This window comes from Polyergus mexicanus, unplaced genomic scaffold (genome assembly GCF_030449975.1).
Source record: "Polyergus mexicanus isolate NDT 795.1 unplaced genomic scaffold, iyPolMexi1.0 SCAF_12, whole genome shotgun sequence".
In the NCBI taxonomy this organism is placed as follows: Eukaryota; Metazoa; Arthropoda; class Insecta; order Hymenoptera; family Formicidae; genus Polyergus; species Polyergus mexicanus.
The window spans coordinates 6232220-6252702 of NW_027223332.1; the positions used below are offsets into that span (position 1 = coordinate 6232220).

At 35.8% G+C, this 20483-nt stretch overlaps 1 protein-coding gene across 4 annotated transcripts in view; it reads right to left on the reverse strand.

Annotated features, from left to right (window-relative positions):
* LOC138938163 (protein O-mannosyl-transferase TMTC1) overlaps positions 1 to 20483 on the reverse strand; it is a 122814-nt gene that overhangs the window by 62835 nt on the left and 39496 nt on the right. For 3 of the 4 annotated variants that reach the window (XM_070304954.1, XM_070304953.1, XM_070304956.1), the window contains exon 2: positions 10634 to 10811. In XM_070304954.1, coding sequence (XP_070161055.1) covers positions 10634 to 10811 — 178 coding nt within the window. Of the gene's footprint in view, positions 1 to 10633; positions 10812 to 13561; positions 13584 to 20483 lie in introns of those variants that run through there. The other variant, XM_070304955.1, reaches the window with a different exon arrangement.

Here is a 20483-nt window from a genome sequence, read left to right on the forward strand (position 1 = left end):
ACTTCGCGATATACATACGTTTTAACGATGGTATAAAATTAAACGTTCAAATACTATACGATGGTATGAGAAAAGACGTATATCAGGCTCAATTCCTAGCGTTGAATCTTCTGTGAAGGAAACACTCCACGAACCGGAACGATTGCGCAGCTTCATATTTAATTTGGCTTAAAATCGACCTCTGCGGGTAAACCCATCCCCTCGAACACGCCCGTCCCTTTCCGCGCGCTCGCAAAATTCATTCCTTCCGCGAAACCGACGTAGACCGATAGAAGGGTTCGGGGTCTCTTTCACTGGCAATATACACTGATACGGCAACGACGTCGTAACCACGAAACGACAGCTCGGTCATTTGGTTCTCATGCTACAGCCTAAGCGCCAACGAGGCGCTTCTCGCGAAAGAGAACGTTGCCGCGAAGTATAAAGGCGTTAAGAGAGAGCATCTTGTTTGAAATGTACACGGTAGCCGATGATTACCTTACGCCGTAACAGCAAGTCAATTGCAGTAAATATGCTTGCAAAGCGTATGCCTAGTAACAATGAGCCTTAACTTAAAATGCTTTTCATTTACAGTTAATTATCTCCCTAGATTAAAGTCACTAAACCAAGAACTGCGATACAAGAAGTCGCGGAGTGTTACATTTAATTACATTTAATTAGAAAATAATAATAAAAATAATGATAAATATTAAATCACAAAAATTTACATTAAATTATTTTTCTGTTATTATATGTATATAATAATCACATTTTTTTTAGATACATATATATAAGATAGAATAATTTTTCTCTTAAATTTATATATTTATAAAATAGTAAAATGTATATATGCGTATAAAAATTGCGCAATCATATTTTTATATAATTTCATAATATGACAAGAATGTACAGTTTTGGTGCAGTCTAAATGTTCTGGGAACCGTCGTTATATTTTCGAGTGTAAGCACGTACGAGAAGCTGGCAATATCCTGACCTCTTTAATATTATAGGAGGCTTTAATAAAGCCTCAGCTTCTTACTACTACTGTTCACCCTCCGTTTTCTCTTTCTCGCGACAACGACGTCGTTAAATCCCTCCAAACTTACTTTATAAAAAGCTAACGAAGTGGACAAACGCCAAACTGATAATGAAAGAAACTCCATAGTATCTCGTTCCTATCAATAATAATATTATAAAAAACTTATAATATTAACGTAGTAATTCACTTATTACGTTACGAAGCATAATGGTATAACTTGTATTTTTATATCTATATTTGCAATATTTCGAACGTCATTCTGACAACTTTGTTAACCTCGTCTGTACTCCATGTCAGTTGTTGGCGGCACAAACAGAGTGGATACGGCGAAAAAGAAGAGGCAGACACTCGACTTGTAGCTTTTTCTTATTCGCGCGAGTGAACATATCTTTCATTTTACTTTGAAGTAGTGATACAGCTGCCTGAAATGTATAAAACGGTCGTAATAAATACAACACGGACATTAATTTTTATCAAATGTAATATGATTTTAATATTACACAATCTCAGGATATCAGAGCATAGTTTAAATAATGACATTCTATCACGAAAGAAAATTAAAAAGATACATCGCAAAAAATATATAAAATGTATTTTATACGTATAATAATATATCTTCAGCTGGCAATATCATCCCAGAAAATATTCAATTTTCGTTGATCTTTTATCTGATTCGACACTTCTGATCGAAAATCTATGCTTGCATCGATGATGTAATAATTGGCGACATCTTACCGGAGATTTGTCGCGCAACAATTGGGAAAGAGGGTTACCTTCTCTTTGGTTCACTAACTCGCCGTCGTCAAACCGAGGCATACTGCAACCGATTCACCCTTAAGAAGTTTGCACTCCCATCCCCTTTCCCCTCTTCCGGCCTCTGAGCAACGGCAATATCCTTTAATGAAACGTCTAACCGCTCGTACGGAACATTGGGATGATCGTCATTGCGGCCACTAGCAAAAGTATTTTCTCTATTTGTCCCCAATTACCGTCACAGAGGTTCCTGCGGTTCTCCTTGAGTTGAGTCCGGGAGCGGAGGTCGCTAGGAAGTTGCCGGAGCAACTTTTGTGGAATGGAACTTCAATTGGCCGCACGTGTCTCCATCCACGTTCTAAAGCCAAATAAAGGACGCGCTTGCCTTGTTTTATGATCCATTCAAGGAAAATGACAGTTTACGTGCCTATATTATATCGTAATGTATTCATCTTGCACGTATATCGTAAAGAAAATGTATTATTGTGTCGCATATAAGCTATGATTTCAGATTATTTTCATAAAACTAAATTTTTTATCATTTTTACAGCGACAATTGTATTAATACGGAGATTCAAACTACATGTTATAAATAAATTATAAATTGCATTAAAACAAGTGCTTAGAAAGTCTGCTAGAAAATACTTGTGTAGGAAGGATCCTATGATCTTGTTTGCAGAACGCTTGTGAAAGTTCAGCATCGCTCTCAAAGGACATATATCTATAAAGATGCATGTATAGAGATAGCGCGTACGTCAACTATAACGGAGAGTTCACGTAGAATTTTCTGCATCATAAAAACGGAAAACTAACAGTATGCAATAACGAGATGAAAATATAGGCACTTGACGCAAAATTTTAAAAAAAGAAAGAAAATTTTAATCTCTCCAAACATCAGATTATTTTAATATATTTTAATATATTATTAAAATATGTTACGCGCGCTAGAAAAACTTCAATTTCTCCGTTCAATTTAATCTGTTACATCCATGAGTTTGATGAAATACTTCTTACATGATCAGCGTTTTTACTCTGATCTTGCGCGAAGTTTTTTTAAATCGTTGCTCTCGTGACTTTTCTCATTCAACTACCTTTCAACTTCTTGAAAAAAGGTACGTTTCTCAAATTCTGAATAGAAAAGATCGGCGGACGGTAGCTTGCAAATGCGAAAATGCTGGAAATGCTTTCGGATGTCTTGCTAAAATATTGCTCTTGTGCTGCGAAATAAATGATTCTACATTGGAAATGATAAATAGCAAAGTCCGGTGCTCATTGTTTACACGTAGAGAAGCACTCCTTTCTCTAGACACGCTTCTTTGATCCGACATAATCCTCTGATCGTTCTCTATCCTGGCGCAAATTCGAGTTTCGAGCCATAACGAGTGATCCACCTTGTCCGGATGTGAGAATCCGTCGTCGTGTCGTATTACGTGACGGCTGAGAATAGGACTGGAGCAAGTTAAGGGAAGGGCAGGACGAACACTGAGCCTGGATTCTGAGAACGTTATGAATCGTGCAATCAAGACCTGAAACTCTCAGCTTTAGACTTCAGCCAGCTGATACCTTCCTAGTTCCGGCTGTTTCCGGAATAGGGGCGGCGTGATGCTAGACAGCGGGATGCGCCAGCGACACCCTTTTGTGTCAAGCGTTAAACCGATGAAGGAATGAGAGAGAGAGGAAAAAAGATAAAAGTGTCAAGTGTATCTAAATCGTTTCGAACGCATTCGCGCGTTGTTTCACAAGCGAAACGCGAGAAAGCGCGAATTGTTATGCTTAATAAACTATTTTATTTTATTGTTCATGTTGCAAGTATATTGTGTAAAACTATTGCATCGAAAACTATGCGCTTCGATCTTCGATCGCTGACAAATATTTTTGCTCGCTTCACCAAATTACGGATATTTTCTGAACATCGACTGCGCTCGACGAAGCTCCTTTGGGAACGGAGCGACACGTTTCCTGTAACGTTTCGACGTCAGCTCAAAGGGAGGAACACCGCTGGAAACGGGGAGAGAAAAGTTTCGTCCGCGTGAAACGAGGTTACCTCCTTTACTTTGAATCGACATCCTACGAATCGTGCGCGGAATTACGCTGCTGGTAGTTGCGAATACCGTCGCCATGAATATTTCACTGCGGGATTTCGTAAACGCATGCGGCCAAGAAGAAGGCGTAGCAAGGCAAAATCTTGCCAATAATGTGTAAGTGCTTTTAGATAAATTGCGTTTATATCGCGCGTTACAGGAACTTAGATTAATAGGAGCTTAGATTAGTCGGTACACTTGCATCAAGTTCCTCATTAAGCTTTGGAATATAAAACATACGCAAACTATTCGCAAATAGTATAAGATACGAGGAGAATATCTTAAAGCAAGAAATATCAAAGGCCGGCGAAAAATAAACAGTGATGTGCGGAAGCAGGTAAAATATCTTACTTACGTAGCAAAAATATTTTGTTGCGAATAACTCTCTCCCGTTTTCTCGGCCAATTAAATTTTTCATTACAAACTTCTCTCGCCGTAAAAAAATTCAACTGCACTCTCAATTGCAACCATCTCGACGACGGCGTTTCCATTTCTAGCATAGCTCGGCTCTGAAAATCCGCCGAGCTCGCAGAAGCCGCGATATTTTTTCTTCGGCCAAAGGCGAGGAAGGCAGCCGACATTCTTTTTGTCCTCTTGCAGAACGGACGGCCGTGGGATTCGACGTGTAAACGATATCACCGCCTGTCCATTGTACCCGACCGATAATTCTTTCCACCTCGTCGCCGAGAAGCCGAGAAACTTTCGGCTTCCGCGTACCGTGCTCTTTCCTCCATAAATCAGAGATAAATCACTTTTAAACTCGCGCTGTTAACTCCAGGTCGTCGCCGACTTGGCCGACCGACGTCCGCGGATTCCCTTGGGTAAGAACGTCGAAATCGACGGTCCGCGAGATAATGAATATGTCTCCCAGAATCTTTTTGATTGTCACAAAAGGACGAAGGCGAGCGTACTTAATTAATAGACTCGAACGTACGACGAGATAATTATCCTGTTCTAAAAATTTTAATATCACGTAGTACCATTTATTATCATTGTTCTTATCAAACTTTTATCAAGTTTTATACATGATAATAATGTATAATACAGACAATATATTTTCCTCTTAGCATAAACTTAGCATAACTTCTACAATTTCTGACAAATTTCTCTAATATGACAAATATCTTTCAGCTTTTACTTTAAGCCGCAGAAATATAAAATTGCCTTTTACGAGGAAAGTAATCTTCTTAGTTTTGTTTCCAATCTTCTTCATCATTGTTATAACATATCTGTTATATTATTGTTCGTTTCTTTTCTATTTTAACGATAAATTTTTTATTTTATTTATACTTGAATATCTTCACTGGTTCATTGATAATAAATGACAGGTAAACTTGTAAAAAGATTGTAACACGTACAATTAAAAATTCCGATATAGGATTCATACATGTATCAATCAATTCCGATAGTCGATTATCGTAGGAATGTATAATCTATAAGGGCTTTGCTAATTTCGAAATATTGATCATCGGTAATCTATAGAGATCCATGAATTATTTTGTTAATCTAGGCCACCCGGTTGAGCTTCCCTTAATTTAGTAATCAGGCTATTATATGTATTAAATACAATACAATTACCCCAGAGTATCAGTATGAGTTTACTATATGTAATATCTATATATATACATACATAATATCTATCATAATGTATAATGAATGATGGACACAACTTTTAATATTTATATAATTTTCAGTGATTATGTCTCATCATAAACGATTTATTAAAAAAGGTTATAAAAAAATTAAAATTTACAGATTTTAGAAAGTACATTTGCGCGGACTATCCTCGATACATCAATCTATTTCGTATTTTTAATTACAACTATAACTTTAAATTGACAAAAAGTGACATATTGCCATGTATTATAGATTTTTACACGCGTCCCACCAAAATTCTTCTTTTATTTTTTCGCGGGCAAGCGATATCTTCGCCACGATGACTGACAATCCTGTTGGTTTTTCAAAATGAACGGACTGTTGCACACGGAGAAATGTCTTCGTTTTCACGTCGGAAAAATCGCACTGTGCCGTGAAGGTACCTCCGATTTTACGAATGATTTAACAGGAATGCATCTCTCTGCTCTCCTTCCCAACAATACCTGGAAAACATTCCGGTATGCACGCTGATGCTCTTTAGTTCTTTCAGATGAAAAGAGGAAGCATTCAAGACGCATCTCGATCTTCCTTTTCTTTATCCTTGCTCTTCTCTCTTCCCTTCTATGAGTATTTCGAGTCAGCGGCTTCTCTTCCGTACATCGTGAAACGAAACACGTATTTTGTTTTAGCCCACCCGTTTGCTTTCGAGATACATAAGCGCAGCGGAAGAACCGCGTTCTTCTTTTTCAATTCAAGGGATGCTTTGAGTAAAGACAATACGACTAAACAGTTTTCAAAGACATCCGTTAAGCAAAAAGTTAGATCTTGAATCAAAAACAAACTTTGTAACATGCCTTCCTATAAAATTATTAGTCTTTTTTCGACTTCTATGGCAAAATCTATTTTAATAAGTTGCATTTGTCTGTAAAATATTACGAATGACCCACATTCCATATAAGTTGTCAAATTTCGTTTTAAGCATCTTTCGGAAAATGAATAATGCACTATGAATAGTTGAGTTTTGTTTTGGCTTTTAATTTTTTTTTTTTTTTGAATCTATAATAAATCAACAAATACTACAAAGGTGTAATATCGGCATTTATACAAACCAATTAATCTTATTATCGTAATGTAAGAAGAGTTACTTGAATTAATATTCTTTTTCGTATTCTTTTGTATGTGATTCAAATTAAATTTAATAATAAAATAAAAAGCAATATATATATATATATATATATATTATTTTCTATATTTATATTATTGTATATATCCAGGCATTTCTGAATAACTATTATGTGAAAAGACTATTATTCAATTTCCACATTTATTATTTCTGACAATCTCGCATTCAATCATCTATCAAACAATATGAATTGAATATATATTGACTCAAAGGTATAATAATTACAACTCAATGACTGCAATTTCTCTCAAATAAAAAAATAATTTTTAATAAATCTTAATAAATCTCGCGGTAAAAAAAGCGGATAATGATTGTTACGTCGTTGTGTTATTATTCTTTGAAAAATAAATGCAAACAAGCACCAAAAAGAAATCATTCTCTACTACTTGATAATATAAAATTTCTATTATCTTATAATTTCAGCTATTGTAAATCAGCGCGTTTATTTAACTGTCCATATTAACAAATCGTAAACGTACCAAAGCAACAGCTATTTATTTAAGAGAATATATTGTACATTTTATTCATTCGAAATAGAAATTGAAGCAATTGGAAAATGCAAATTTTAAATTATGTATTGTGATATTTATATGTTGGCGGTAATTATTTTTTTACCGACTTATTGATTCAAATATAGCCTACATCACGCTTTAAATTTTTATCGCCAACATGTAATTTGTCATCGACCGATGAATGATAAAATTTTATTTTATGATAAAAACACGTCAACTATACATATATATATATATGTCATTTTTTTAAACTTCTATATATGTTATATACAAGTTTGATACGTACAATATAATTTAGATACTTTTTTATGTACTTAGCATATATTTTTTATTTGTCTTGAAAAGATTTTTTTATTAATAATATATTTTTTACACATAATAAATCTGTGTATCTACAATATCCTAATGGCATTTCTAACGTCAATAAGACGTTATTAAAACATCATTTGACGTTACCTTGTTACTTAGGACATTGGCAAACCCAGCGTACATAAATTGTGGTTGAGAATATATTTAATATATATCATATAGCATATCACACAGTCTTCTCACTTTTATAAACTTGTAGCAAGGAAAAAGAAGAGTTCGAATATTTTTTGAATATTATTTAGACATTAGTTCTTTCTCTATCTTAATTTTTTCACACAAAAAACACAAAATTATTATTTTTCTTAGCATTTAGTTGGCTGTTATAAATAAGCTTGTCATAATGTAAATATAAAAAGATCAGCTTCTTATTCGACCGACCTGCAAATGTCTATTGAACACCTGCCAATTAATTAATCATACGAGCATGAGTAGAATGCAGCCTATATAATGAACAGCGACACGAGCATGCTAATTGATCGATCGCAGAGATTTCCGCGTTTGCACGACAGACAAACGACGAAGTCCAGGACGGTGGTCAGTGATCCCTCTTCACTCGATGTTCCTCCTTCACCCACCCTTTCAAACGCGTCCTTTGTTCAGACCGGTTTACACCAGACCAAAAGCCAATCGCTTCAACGGTGTTGTACTTAATTAATACGAAATTCCATTCAACGGCCGAATGAAGGACTTAATCTGAAAACGGACGGCAGTTTCGTCGAATGATCATTTCGGCAAATAGCGTCAAACGGTACCGGCTGATTTGACTGGCAGAGAGTCGCCGATTGCCGTCAGAGTAATGCAAGTAACGATGTGATAACAGGTCCTATATCATGGCAAGCGAAACGGGAATTGCGGGTAAACCGGAGGTTAATACTGCGATGTCGCGTTTTCCGATTGAAGCACGAGATTTCCGATATTCGTGTGCGCGATATGGTATAATTTATTAATATTAGCGACAAGTTTATGAACGTTTCGTGACAAAAAAATATGAATTAAAAAGAAGAACATAAAAACACTTTTAACGTATAAAAAGTTTTGTGCCGATTTTGTCGCGATAAAGACAAAATAGTAGCACTTCGATTGGTGTAGATGTTTCAATATTTAATGTAATCGGATAAAAATAGTTTGAACGATGAGTAAATCTTTAAATTAACATCCTAAGATATATGCTGGAATATTCTACCATCTTTTTTACTACTTCCAAACTTGAAAATCACGTCAATTATTTATAAAACCGTCACAAGATTTTCGATGAAATTGCTAAAAAGAAAAATAGATTTTATATACAATTTTATATGCCAGATAAAAACCCTTGGTCCTCGCGCGATTTTTTCATCGCTCTATTGCTACAGGAGACAAGATACTACGAGATACTGTCGTACCATCTCATATAAAAAGAATCATGTCTAGCAAAGGATTTGATCTAATACGAGTATTATCTGACTTAGCCATCCGCCCACGACATGAACATGATATTACAATAGTGACACTGGCAACGAGGGCTGGCTATGCACGCAACGAATAATACATGCAATACCATACGCACGTGATTGTAACAGGATGCAGTGCGTGACCGGCAAGCAGGCCGAGCTTGTAATAGGCAGAGACCGGACTTGCGAACTAGTGTCGTATGCCGCCAGTAATTCTGCTCAAAAGGCACGATTCTGAACTAATGACGCGGAATTCACCTTTGTATATATACCTATGCAATCTAGTTGCCATACATCCTTCTCATGTATGTGTAATTATTTATTCATAATTATGAAAAATTAACATGCATTGTTCATTGGTATAATGTATCGCTTTCAATTCCTGAGTCGCGAATAAATATAAACATCGTCGAATAGAATAATAAATCAACAAAAAAAAAAAAAAAAATTGCGTGTGTGCGACACACATCAATATTTTCATATATATAAAATTATTTTAAAATAATATAAAATATATTAACATATATACACATATTATTTCAAAATAATTTTACATATGAAAATATTGATGCATGTCGCCCACGCGCAAATTTGTTTCTTTTTTTTTATTGATATATTATTATTATACATATACATTATACATATATTGTTTATGTTATCTTTAACAATTTCACATACGTAAAAAATAACAAGTTTCTATCAATTTATATATATATATCATCTTCAACATTATAAGCAAATGTGTTCTAATCACCGATGCATAGTTCCGTATTATATATTTGTCAACTTTTTAATCTAACGTTTTACAAACTTCCATTTCTAGTAATATATAGTATAATTTTGTACAATAACGGCGAATAAAGCGTCATAGTTACATATTTGAGTAAGTTAAGTAGAGTAATATTATTAACGACGTCGAAGTTTATCATTCTCGCGCTAATGCCATGTAGAAATACTTGATGAAAGCTAGCAACTCTATAATACTGCCTCTCCTCAGTCTGTATAGACTTCCAAAGAAAACTTACGATTTGTCTAAAGTAGCATGCGCACACATCCTAAGTGTTTCTCTTATGGTTGATAAACGCCAACGTTGATTATAGCAAGAACAGGTCTATCTCTCTTATAACAACAATCTCTCTCTCTCTCTCACTCTCTCTCTTTCTCTCTCTCTCTCTCTCACTCTCGGGCAACAAGCACATCAAATTTTGTCCGTCACGATCATAGTCATAATAAGATTAGGCTAATTATGTTTATACACTTACGAAAATCGGATCAACTAGACTCTATTCGCGCATACGAGGCGATTACGAGACGAGTGGACTCTGTTAATCTTGTTGTTTAGTTTAGTTTAGGTTGAATTTGCTATTGTGCTGTGAACTATATAACGCGTAAGTACATGTTTGCGAGAATATGCTATCGCATATTAATTAACTGTAAGCAAATGATGGCAAACAAAATGACGGAATAACGAGCGATCGGCTAAAGCGTGTACAACTATTAGTTTGCCTTTTATATCTGATAAAGATATAGCTGATAATGATTGTAAATATTTACAAGTCGCCGAATCGATCCGGGTATAATTTATATTGACATTTCTCTTACTTGAAAAATTACGTCTTTAAATCCTAAAATCATTAATTAAATATATTACATTTATTAGTCTCCAGAATGTCTCGTATATCGTTACTTACCGCTTCTGTATGCGCAGGATGTGTGGCAAATAACAATCCAGCGAGAGCCGCGAATCCTGGCCGAAGCGCCGCTACCACGAGACTCACTCTGGTGACCAAGATGCACGCACCGGCGTGTAAGGCGACGTTTGTGGCGTGATACCACATTGGACTCAAGCCTGCCATCAAGTAATTCAACCTGAAATCGATTAAAACGAGATTCGTATTAGATATCGACAAGTCGCTGATGCCATATCTAAAAATATTTCGATTACGATAAAGATGAATAACAAATGACAAACGACGAATAATTGAGATTAGAATTATGATATTAGAGGAAAGATCAGAAATAATATTAGATGTTTTCTGCAAATATAACTGAAATTTATATAGAAGATATGAGATATAAATGCAAATGATGTTTTCATCGAAAGACTCTTAAATCAGCGGAGATTATACATTCACATATTTCCTCCCTGACAAGTAGAATAGCTAATTATGTTATTATACAGTTTGTGTGCATCTTGTATATAAAAACAATATTATTCGCTAATAAGAGGAAAATGTTCTCGTTGAACATAGTTTCCACCGAACATAGTTTTTGTATCAGAGAGCCATTTTGCAATGCTTATATGAAATCCTTATTTGTAAAAAAGGGGATAAATTTTATTGTCACAAGGAAACACGGAAAGATAAATCCTGTCATCTTTTTGTTTATAAGCACAATGGATTTCAAACGCGGACGTGACGTAGTTTCCACGAAAATCCGCTTAAGTCGGCCGAAGTAATCGGATTTTAGAAAATCATTCCGACTTTCGCCGCAACTAACCGTAGGATGCTGTTTTCTTTGAGAAGATTAAAATAACTGTGACATTATATATATATATATATATATATATATATATTTGCCGTTGACAAAAATAATATCGTCTTTTGACACGCGCGCGCGACAATATCCGGTATTGAAATATCTTTCATCGCGCCTCTTTTATTCAATCCAATCGCTGAAAACAATAGGCGCGATTGAAATAAGACGGCATGAAAAATTATATATGGATCGTCGTGCCGACATTGAGATGAAAACAAACACCGTAGTTGCTGACGCAGTCGGGCTATAATTTTGGAAGCCTCTGCCGGCGGCATAAGTTCGACGCCCCCGAAGAACCTGCGCTTGGCCCGTTTCCAAGTGTCAAGGATCATGGGTGGTCGGAGGCGTATCCTGTCTCTTCCTTGGCTCTAGATCAAGCAAGAAGCTCGCATACGTCGATCGCAGGGCAGCGCAAAATTTCACTGCGAAGTTTCTAGTTATATTGCAAACTATACATATATATATATTGTATATTAAACATTTATTTTTTATTATACTTGAATTAAAGAGTATGCAAATTTATTTTACGAAATAATGCGCTTTTAGTCTGAATAAGAAATCCACTCTCACATCGCTCGTGTTCTATTTCAAAATCAACATACAAGCCATACTTCCGCGCTTATATATCTCTACTTATTATATTAACTTGTTTTTCTGCCGCATTCTCGTTTCGCAAATTTCTGGCATACGCAACGGCTCGAACTGCAGACTATGAGGCTTATATGCTTAAGAGCTTCTTGTTTGCTCTACATGGTTTCTCCAAGCACAACAGCGTGCATGTGCATTCACGTTACGGAATGAAGTACGTTGGATTGCAACGACAATGTTGCATTATCATACCTAGATATTAAACAAGTATTGATGCAATCTAGTTATCGATTACGTGATTAAATATACAAAGACAATTGCATACCGAGATACTCTTTGCTTATGATATCGGTATGGATTTCATACCTCGACTAAATTGTAATTATTTTAGTTACTGGTATACATATGCTTTTGATCGATATATAAGAAACGAGAAGAATAATCGTTGTATATTACAATTGTCTCAATCTTCAGTTCTATTCTTCTTCGCTCTCTTTGCGAATAATCATTTATATTTTCTCCCTAAGGAATTCTGTAATGCAATTTGTCTTCGTCGGCACAACTTTCTACGAGAATTTCTCCTCTCGTATCTTTTATTCATCATTGAAACTCGCCTAAACGCATAAAAGAGAAAGAAAGAATTTGATCTGGAAAATAATTACAGATCTCTCTTCGTCCACGTGCAAATAATAAAAACTGTTGACTGCAATGCTTTAAGAATATCTTATTCTGCAATAAAAAATCTCTGTATTATTTATATACGAAAGATAATATATAGTAGAGCATAAAAAATGATACTGCATACACTCTAACGTTACTAAAAGTAAAAAAATAATAATATATGCACGAAATATCTATCGATGCCATTGCGTTCTAAATTACTAATTCAGGAATAAAATGTCAAAAATTTATTTTATTTGAATACGAGAAACGAAAAGAGAAACCTTGCAAAATTGAAAAACTTAATTTAATTTATTTGAAATGATAGAAAAAAAGTTTTCATCCCGAAGATGAGGAGTTTATTTGTATGACATTTAGATGGTATCTATTTAATTGATTCGTTCTTAAGTACTTAATCGGCTTTGTTTTTATACAACGTTTCTTTGAAAAGATGCGAAGAAGAAACGGATTTAACTTTCCCAGTTTTTCCAACGTCATTTTTAATTATAACTAGAGATAAATTATATTTTTGTTATTATCATTATATGAATATCACATAATGACGTTATTATAATAATAATTAATATGCTTCGGTATCATCACGCATTGTATGAAACATACAACATGCTGATCATAATTTTCTACATCATATTTTTAATTGATTTGTTAAGAGAATGAAAAATATAAAATACCACTGTACATATAAAAGCATTGTATTTGCGCACTTGATCCAGAAATGATAGTTATTCTCTAAAAAAATATTTTATATGCAGTAATCGAAGTATAACGACGTGTACTTTGCATTTTGGCTGAAATAACACTGATGATACAACCGTCAAAAGTTTCAAAACAGAAGCATAGTATGATGAAGTAGAACAGCTGCTCGTATCAGACCGCAGCGAGACCTGATACTAACTGTCTGACCACAGCTACGCTCTTACTACTGGCTAACCACGACCGGTTCTATTACTACTGTTTGACCACACCAGCCCGTAACTACTGGCCAGCCGCAGAGCGCGATCAATACTTATTCCCGTTATTCCGTCATTATCACTTTTGCGTTTGCGTTCCGGAACAGAACGAACGGCTCCCGTGTCAGTTAAATGAAGAGCTTTAATCTCAGAAATAACTTCTAAAATCGGACACATTTCTCTTGAATAATCGTATTTAAGTGAAAATGTCACTTCGTGCGTAAAGGCTCGTACCATCGCACAAACTATGATATAAATCAACATCTTGAAAAGAAAATCTTGGCAGAATTCCGGTACTTAATTAACTAGTGAAATTTAGCCGTTCGTGTAAGGATGACACATCGGGCAAAAGCCTTTCAAGAAAATGTTCGACGTTCGGCCTCTTCAAAAGGCTCTCCTAAAGACGTCGTGCCGTAAAAAGTAGAAAGATCGGCCCCTTCGTAACAAGGTATTAAAGTCTTGAACGATGTCGTTAAATCACGCTGGCTTAGTTTACTATCCCTCCCACGTTACGTAGTCGAAAATCAACCTCGTTTCGTCAATTCGTCTTGATAGTATCCTCTTCCGCTTTCAAGAGAGAAGGTTCTGAGAAATTGTTTGTATGTTATAAAAAGTTTTATCGCTATTAATCGATGTAAGATATATATATCAAATGCATAAAAAAAATAAAATATGATTATTTTCGTATCGCGCGAGATATATTTTAAAAGCTCTTTCACACTTTTCAAAATAGAAAACATTCCTTTAACTTTTCACGTGGAATGTCAAAGTAATGCACGATATCGCGAAGGAAACATTTTCGCGCGATTTTCCTTGACAATGATGTACATATTTCGAATCTCGTTTCCTTTTCGATGGCGGCATCGGGTTTCAGCTCTGCGAGAACTACCGTTTGCAGCCACAAGACAAAGGCACGATGATAGAGCATCATAGAACGCCATTCAGGCTCAATCGTGCGCGGAATATAGCAGCCAAGATACCGATTTCGACTCTCCAGTGCTGCTTCAGTGATTTAAGGGACTGGCTAACCCGTACTTCCAGTCACGTTCCTCCCGGCCAAATGTCCAACGAAATAAATCACGGACACGTCGGGACTTCGATCTCTGTTGTTCACGCGAAGAAATTTGGACACGTAAAGAGGTACCGATCGATATCCGCGAGATATTGCCCGTTCTTTTATGTTCAAAGAATAAAAGAATGTCTGTGACGTTTTAAAATTCTTATAAATACGAATTTTTATTTGCTATTTGTAATCCTCTTCTTTATATCTCGTTTTCCATTTTCATCCCTTGTGAATTAACAGTTATGCAAATATAATATCTGGCGATCTGCCAGATTGCAATCGCAGATTGGCAAGATTGTCATCGACAAGATCAATTATCTCCGATTTCTTTGACCCTCTGTTTCTCAAACCCTCGTTGTCTTTTTTCCATTCTTACGATCCGCTTCTGCTGCTTAGCCACGCAGTCAGATCTGATAATACTATAAATTACGACCGTTTATACGCCTTGAGTGGCGCCATATATCAACCGACGGGCCTCATTCCTTTCCTAAATTGTATATTGGAAAATATGGTGCGTCCATGTCGAACATGATAAAGGACTTTCCGAGGAAGACCATGGAGCAGCCACCTAGTTAATATCATGTAATCATTAAGCCACACATCCTTATCCAGATTGCGCCTCAAAATTACAGTATCGATCGAGGTGACTCCACAATCGGTTTCTCGGGTACAGTCTAATTATTTCACGTATAAAGGCTAATATAATTCCTAATTTGTATAGGCATTATAATAAATTAGAAAAAAATATGCAACTTTTATGTATTGTTATGCAAGTTTTGTTAAAAAAAAATTTATTTCACGATAGGCATATAATCAAAATAAAAACAACAGTTATCCTACTGTTGTTTGGCAATGTAGACAATTCTAGACATCGATTGAAAAACCTTTAGAGGGTAATTTGGAATCGTGCCACTAATCATTTGGTGTGCGACGTAGCTGATATCGCTAAGCGAAAATCCGACTTACGCCTCGTTCCCAATCCCTTGTATTGGGATCCGTTGGGGAATGGTCTCATTGAGACTGTTTTCATTGCGGTCAAATTAACCTGCCGATCGAGCTTGTCTCCATAGCCGAGATCGTTAAAGAACAGATTAAGCTGTGTTCGAGTAAAAGAAAAAAGCTTCTCTCGCAACAAGGCGTAAAAAGTTTATAGCGTTATTAAACGATTTACGGCACAGATTTATTCTCGCAATTTCTCAATCCTCTTTAGAAACGATTAATTATATGGCATTTCATGTACGAGAGCTATTGAGCTAAAAAAAGAATACAATAACTACAACTATAATCCATAAAATTCGAGCGCTCTCCAATTAAACTCGACATAATAATCGGACATTGAAAGAGGAAGGCAACTGATGATGTTTCGCGGAAGTAAGCTCCCACTGATTTGTTGTAATCCGATTTACTCCTAATCCGTCACGAAGATCGTTCGCGTCATATTGCGCTCAAGGGTTTTAGCAGCGCAAATCGCTCGTGTAAAACCATTGCAATCGGGAATGGAAAACTCGATATTGTAGCAATTGCACAAAACAAGTGGCGCCGATCCATTGATAGAAAATCGACGATTGGTCGCTTCGTGTCGCACAGATTTTCATATCGACGCAATGAAATAATGGAAGTAGGTCAGCTGCAATCTTTTAATCAAAACTATAATTATGAACGCATCGGCTGCATTGGCGTGTATCCATGACGACGCGCAAATGGTCGCACGCGTGAATAAATATTTTATTTTTTAGAGATCCTTTTATATATACGCCTGTTAAATGAAAATTGCAAAGCTGTGTCGCATCGCGATGTAATCTTTGCGCGCTAATCATTTTTTATCACGCCCGATAACCAGTCCGACCGTATCTATTAACGTTATTCGCGCGTACGAAGTGTCATCATAATTGTCAAGCAAGCCGCGAAACGCAGCTATTAAATTTGTCATTGTCGCTGAATGCAAACGACGCGCGTTTGCGGCAATATCCCCTCCCTTGGTCTCTACACCGTTCGTTCGTATAACTCGTAAAAATGTCACCAAAATACATAGACGGTATCGCGTATATATTCCGGAACGATCATATCGGATCGCGGTCGCTTTTATAGCCACGTTTAATTATCGCCCTTTTTATCGCCGACAATCAATTCGCCGAATCTTTATGACCGAGTTATTCGTTTCTTCACCTACGGAAGTAATACGGAATGATGAGTCGTAGACATAGGGAGAAAAACAGAGAGAGAAAGAGATAGAGACGTAGAGAGATGAGCTGCCACAATTTCGAGCTAGTGCGAGGCGCCACATCGAATGCGCTCGTTTCCGCCGCGATCGTTATAACGGTGCAGTGTAAGGAATTGCACCGGGCAAGTTCTCGTGTCTTGAGATTAATCGCGTTCCAGCTTTCTCCTGCCCCAAGCATTAAACACGACGTCTGAACGATCTCGCGTTTTGTGCACCGGCGAATAGGCGGACGGGCACGATGATAACGTACGGGCAAACTGCAAGCGGAATTAAGACCCCCCCATATCGTCGCTGTAATAGAATCTCAGTGTTTATATCTGAAGATGCACTCTGTATATAAAAGAAGAAAACATGAGATTTATTATCAAATTTTATGTCGCACGAGTATTTTTACAATGAAGCGAGTTCGATGGCTTAATAAATATGCGCTTTTATAATGTCTTGTGTACTCACTTTTTTAAATTATTCATAATTTTTATTGTAAGTTACATTATATATTAAAAAAATTATATGAGAGATATATTGTTGAATAGTATGATTTAACATGTCTTAATTTTAATTACTTACTGTTTACGCAATGTGTATATTTATTTCACTGAAATAAATATAAGACTCATGTGAAATAAATATATTTTATCGAATTTAAAGTATGTACATGTTTCATCTTCTGTCTCTTCTTTCTTTTATGGTACATGTTACAATAGCTGTCATGAGAAAATATTTTTTCTACCAAATAAGTAATATAAAGTTTAAAATTAAAGACAAAATCTTATTCATCCAGAAATACAATTAGAAATAAATCAAATCTTTCTTCATTTCTTTAATTGTAATCTTAAAATTTTATTTCTGTCAAACGCGAATAGAAGATTAATTTCCAATTAAATGAATTCGTCGTGATGTCTTTATACATATATGGTGTGCTGAAAAAGAGAGCGCCGAGATGCTTGTGATTATTCCGTTTCTATTCGTGACGACCCGGATGAAACGAGTGCTTTTGATTTAAGGCCAGTTTTACAATCAAGCCTAGAGCTATAAACTCCAAGTGTTCACGATACGTGTGTAAAGATTTATGGTTGCATGCATATACGATGCGCTTCAAATTTTTTTAAGTTTATGGTGTTAGTTTTATTGAGTTAGACTGTAAAATTACGATCACTTGTATACTAACAAAATAATATAGTTGTAGTTTACGTAGATGAATTAGCAGCATCCGCTTTCTAATGTAAGAAACTGTTGAGAACGTGACGAAAAAGATCTGCATCTTAAAATTAAAATTATACGTAATTATACATAATAATATATTATACATAATAACATTTTAAAATTATATATAAATTTTCTAAAAAGATTGTATATTATAGAAGAACACACCATGTCGTGTTTTCAAATACACCAGTGCTCGAGATTGTCGCGACAGAGAGCGCTCGAGAAAAAGTTCGGTTGCCGTAATTTCGCTCGAGATGTATATTAGATTTCGCGGTGTATCATTTGCAAATAGCACGCTATTTCACTCGCGTGCTCCTAAATAGTATTATAGTATTATACCAAGAATGAAAGTACATATGATAAGAGTAGAAATGCGGGGGAGACGACAAAAGTGGAGATCCAGCAAGATGTATACTGTGTTGCGAAGTGGATTTTTCAATTGCACGTTAATACGATTTTCCTCCTTAGCGAAAAAACCGATTGACGCTAGTAATTTGTACACATACATTGCCTAATTCACGCGACATATTATGTGTCTACGATTCAGATAAAACGTCAATGATGTGATCGTCGAAAATATCGATCGGAAATGCGGAAATTTATATAAATTAACGAATAACCAATGTCTCTCGTAATTCACCAATTCTTAGTCCAGTAGTTCCTTATGATTCTTAACTCGTGGACAATGTAATAAATTCTCGAAAATCCACGACTGCGCATGCAAGCTCGGACGCAAAACTCGTGGAGCTTTATCGTCGTGGAGTAATGGGCGACTGTTTGCGAGGCGGAGGCGCGTATAAATTGCTTCGTGAGGAGAAGCGGAGAAAAAAGTACGAAAACGAGAAAGATATAGATAAAGAGAGAGAAAGAGTGGAGGTAACTTCTCTATCCTCTCAGGATATCCAAAGCCATTCAGCGAGCCGAGGAAAGAAGGAGACCTACAATTCCGTGGGAAGAATACCTCTGGGTATTTAAGGGATAAAGTGCCGCACCGAACTAAACGCCTCCGTGCCTCGCGTATACCATCCCCCGTCTCTTCCTCAGCCGTTGCACAACCCACGCACATTCCCTTAGCGGAATCCACGTCTCCCATGAGGAGGTCGAGCGAAAGAAAAAGAGAAAGGTGGAGAGAAGAAGAAGAGATCCACATATGAAATAGAGGAGACAGTATCTTCGACTGAATTGAAATACATCTCCGGGTCAGATATAACTAGGCTCATGAGAAAAACAGACTACGCGATTCTCTCGTCTGCAGATAACTTTGTCCCATGAGAAAATAAGCCCGCTCTAACATTTTCTCCCGTATAAGTTTAGCCTGTGTTCGAACGTCGCTAGAACTACAGTTGGACAATGCTAAGCCTGAATCGGAATAGTGAATCGTACAATCTACACAAAAGTAAACGTGAGTCGTTCTTTTTCATAGAAAAATTCCATTGTTACCCATCATCGACAGCAGACATAAATCCATCGAATAACGCGAGGAACTACAATATATCGAACGGTAAATGTTCTGTATTTTACTATGCTTGCTGTATTTGTGCAACGGTAGCGGCTTTGTCGGAATATCGGATTATTACATTGAATTTATTACCGCAATCGTCCGGGAGCCACAATTGTGTCCATATTTAATTACGATGTAATATGGATATTAGTTACGATGACCGATGTTTTCTAAGGGGAATATTTAAATAACTCAACCACTACATATATATTTTTCCGCAAAGATCAGTATGAAGAATTATTTTTAAACAAAAGTTAAATTACTCGTTTTATTGAAGACAAATTTAAAGTATATCAATACAAGATAAATAATTCATTCATTCAATTTTCGCGATTTTGAGATAGATAGCAGTATTTTATGAAACTTTATTGGATTTTTTATATATATATATATAAATATTCTATATGTGTGTTAGTATGAACAGAAAGAATACTGGAACAAGGGTATAAATCATAAAAAATAAAAGACATGAAAAATATGATCAATCAAACAAAAGGTAAGTGTACTTAATGCGGCAACAGTCACGGAATTATTTGTCAAAGAATTTTCAATTTTGCATAAAGTTTCCAATTTTCCAATAAATTGCCGCACGAAATGTATACCAAAACACATGTTCAAATTCCGAATCAGATTTTCCAGAAATTATGCAAACTGTCGAATCGAAACATCAACATATCGCTTTCGCTCATCTTATTTCTTACGAAATAATAGATGGTAAGAAGAAAAAATACCAATTTTTCCCACTTTCTTCGTTTTACTTTGAGATATATACTCGTCACTTACATCATTCGGA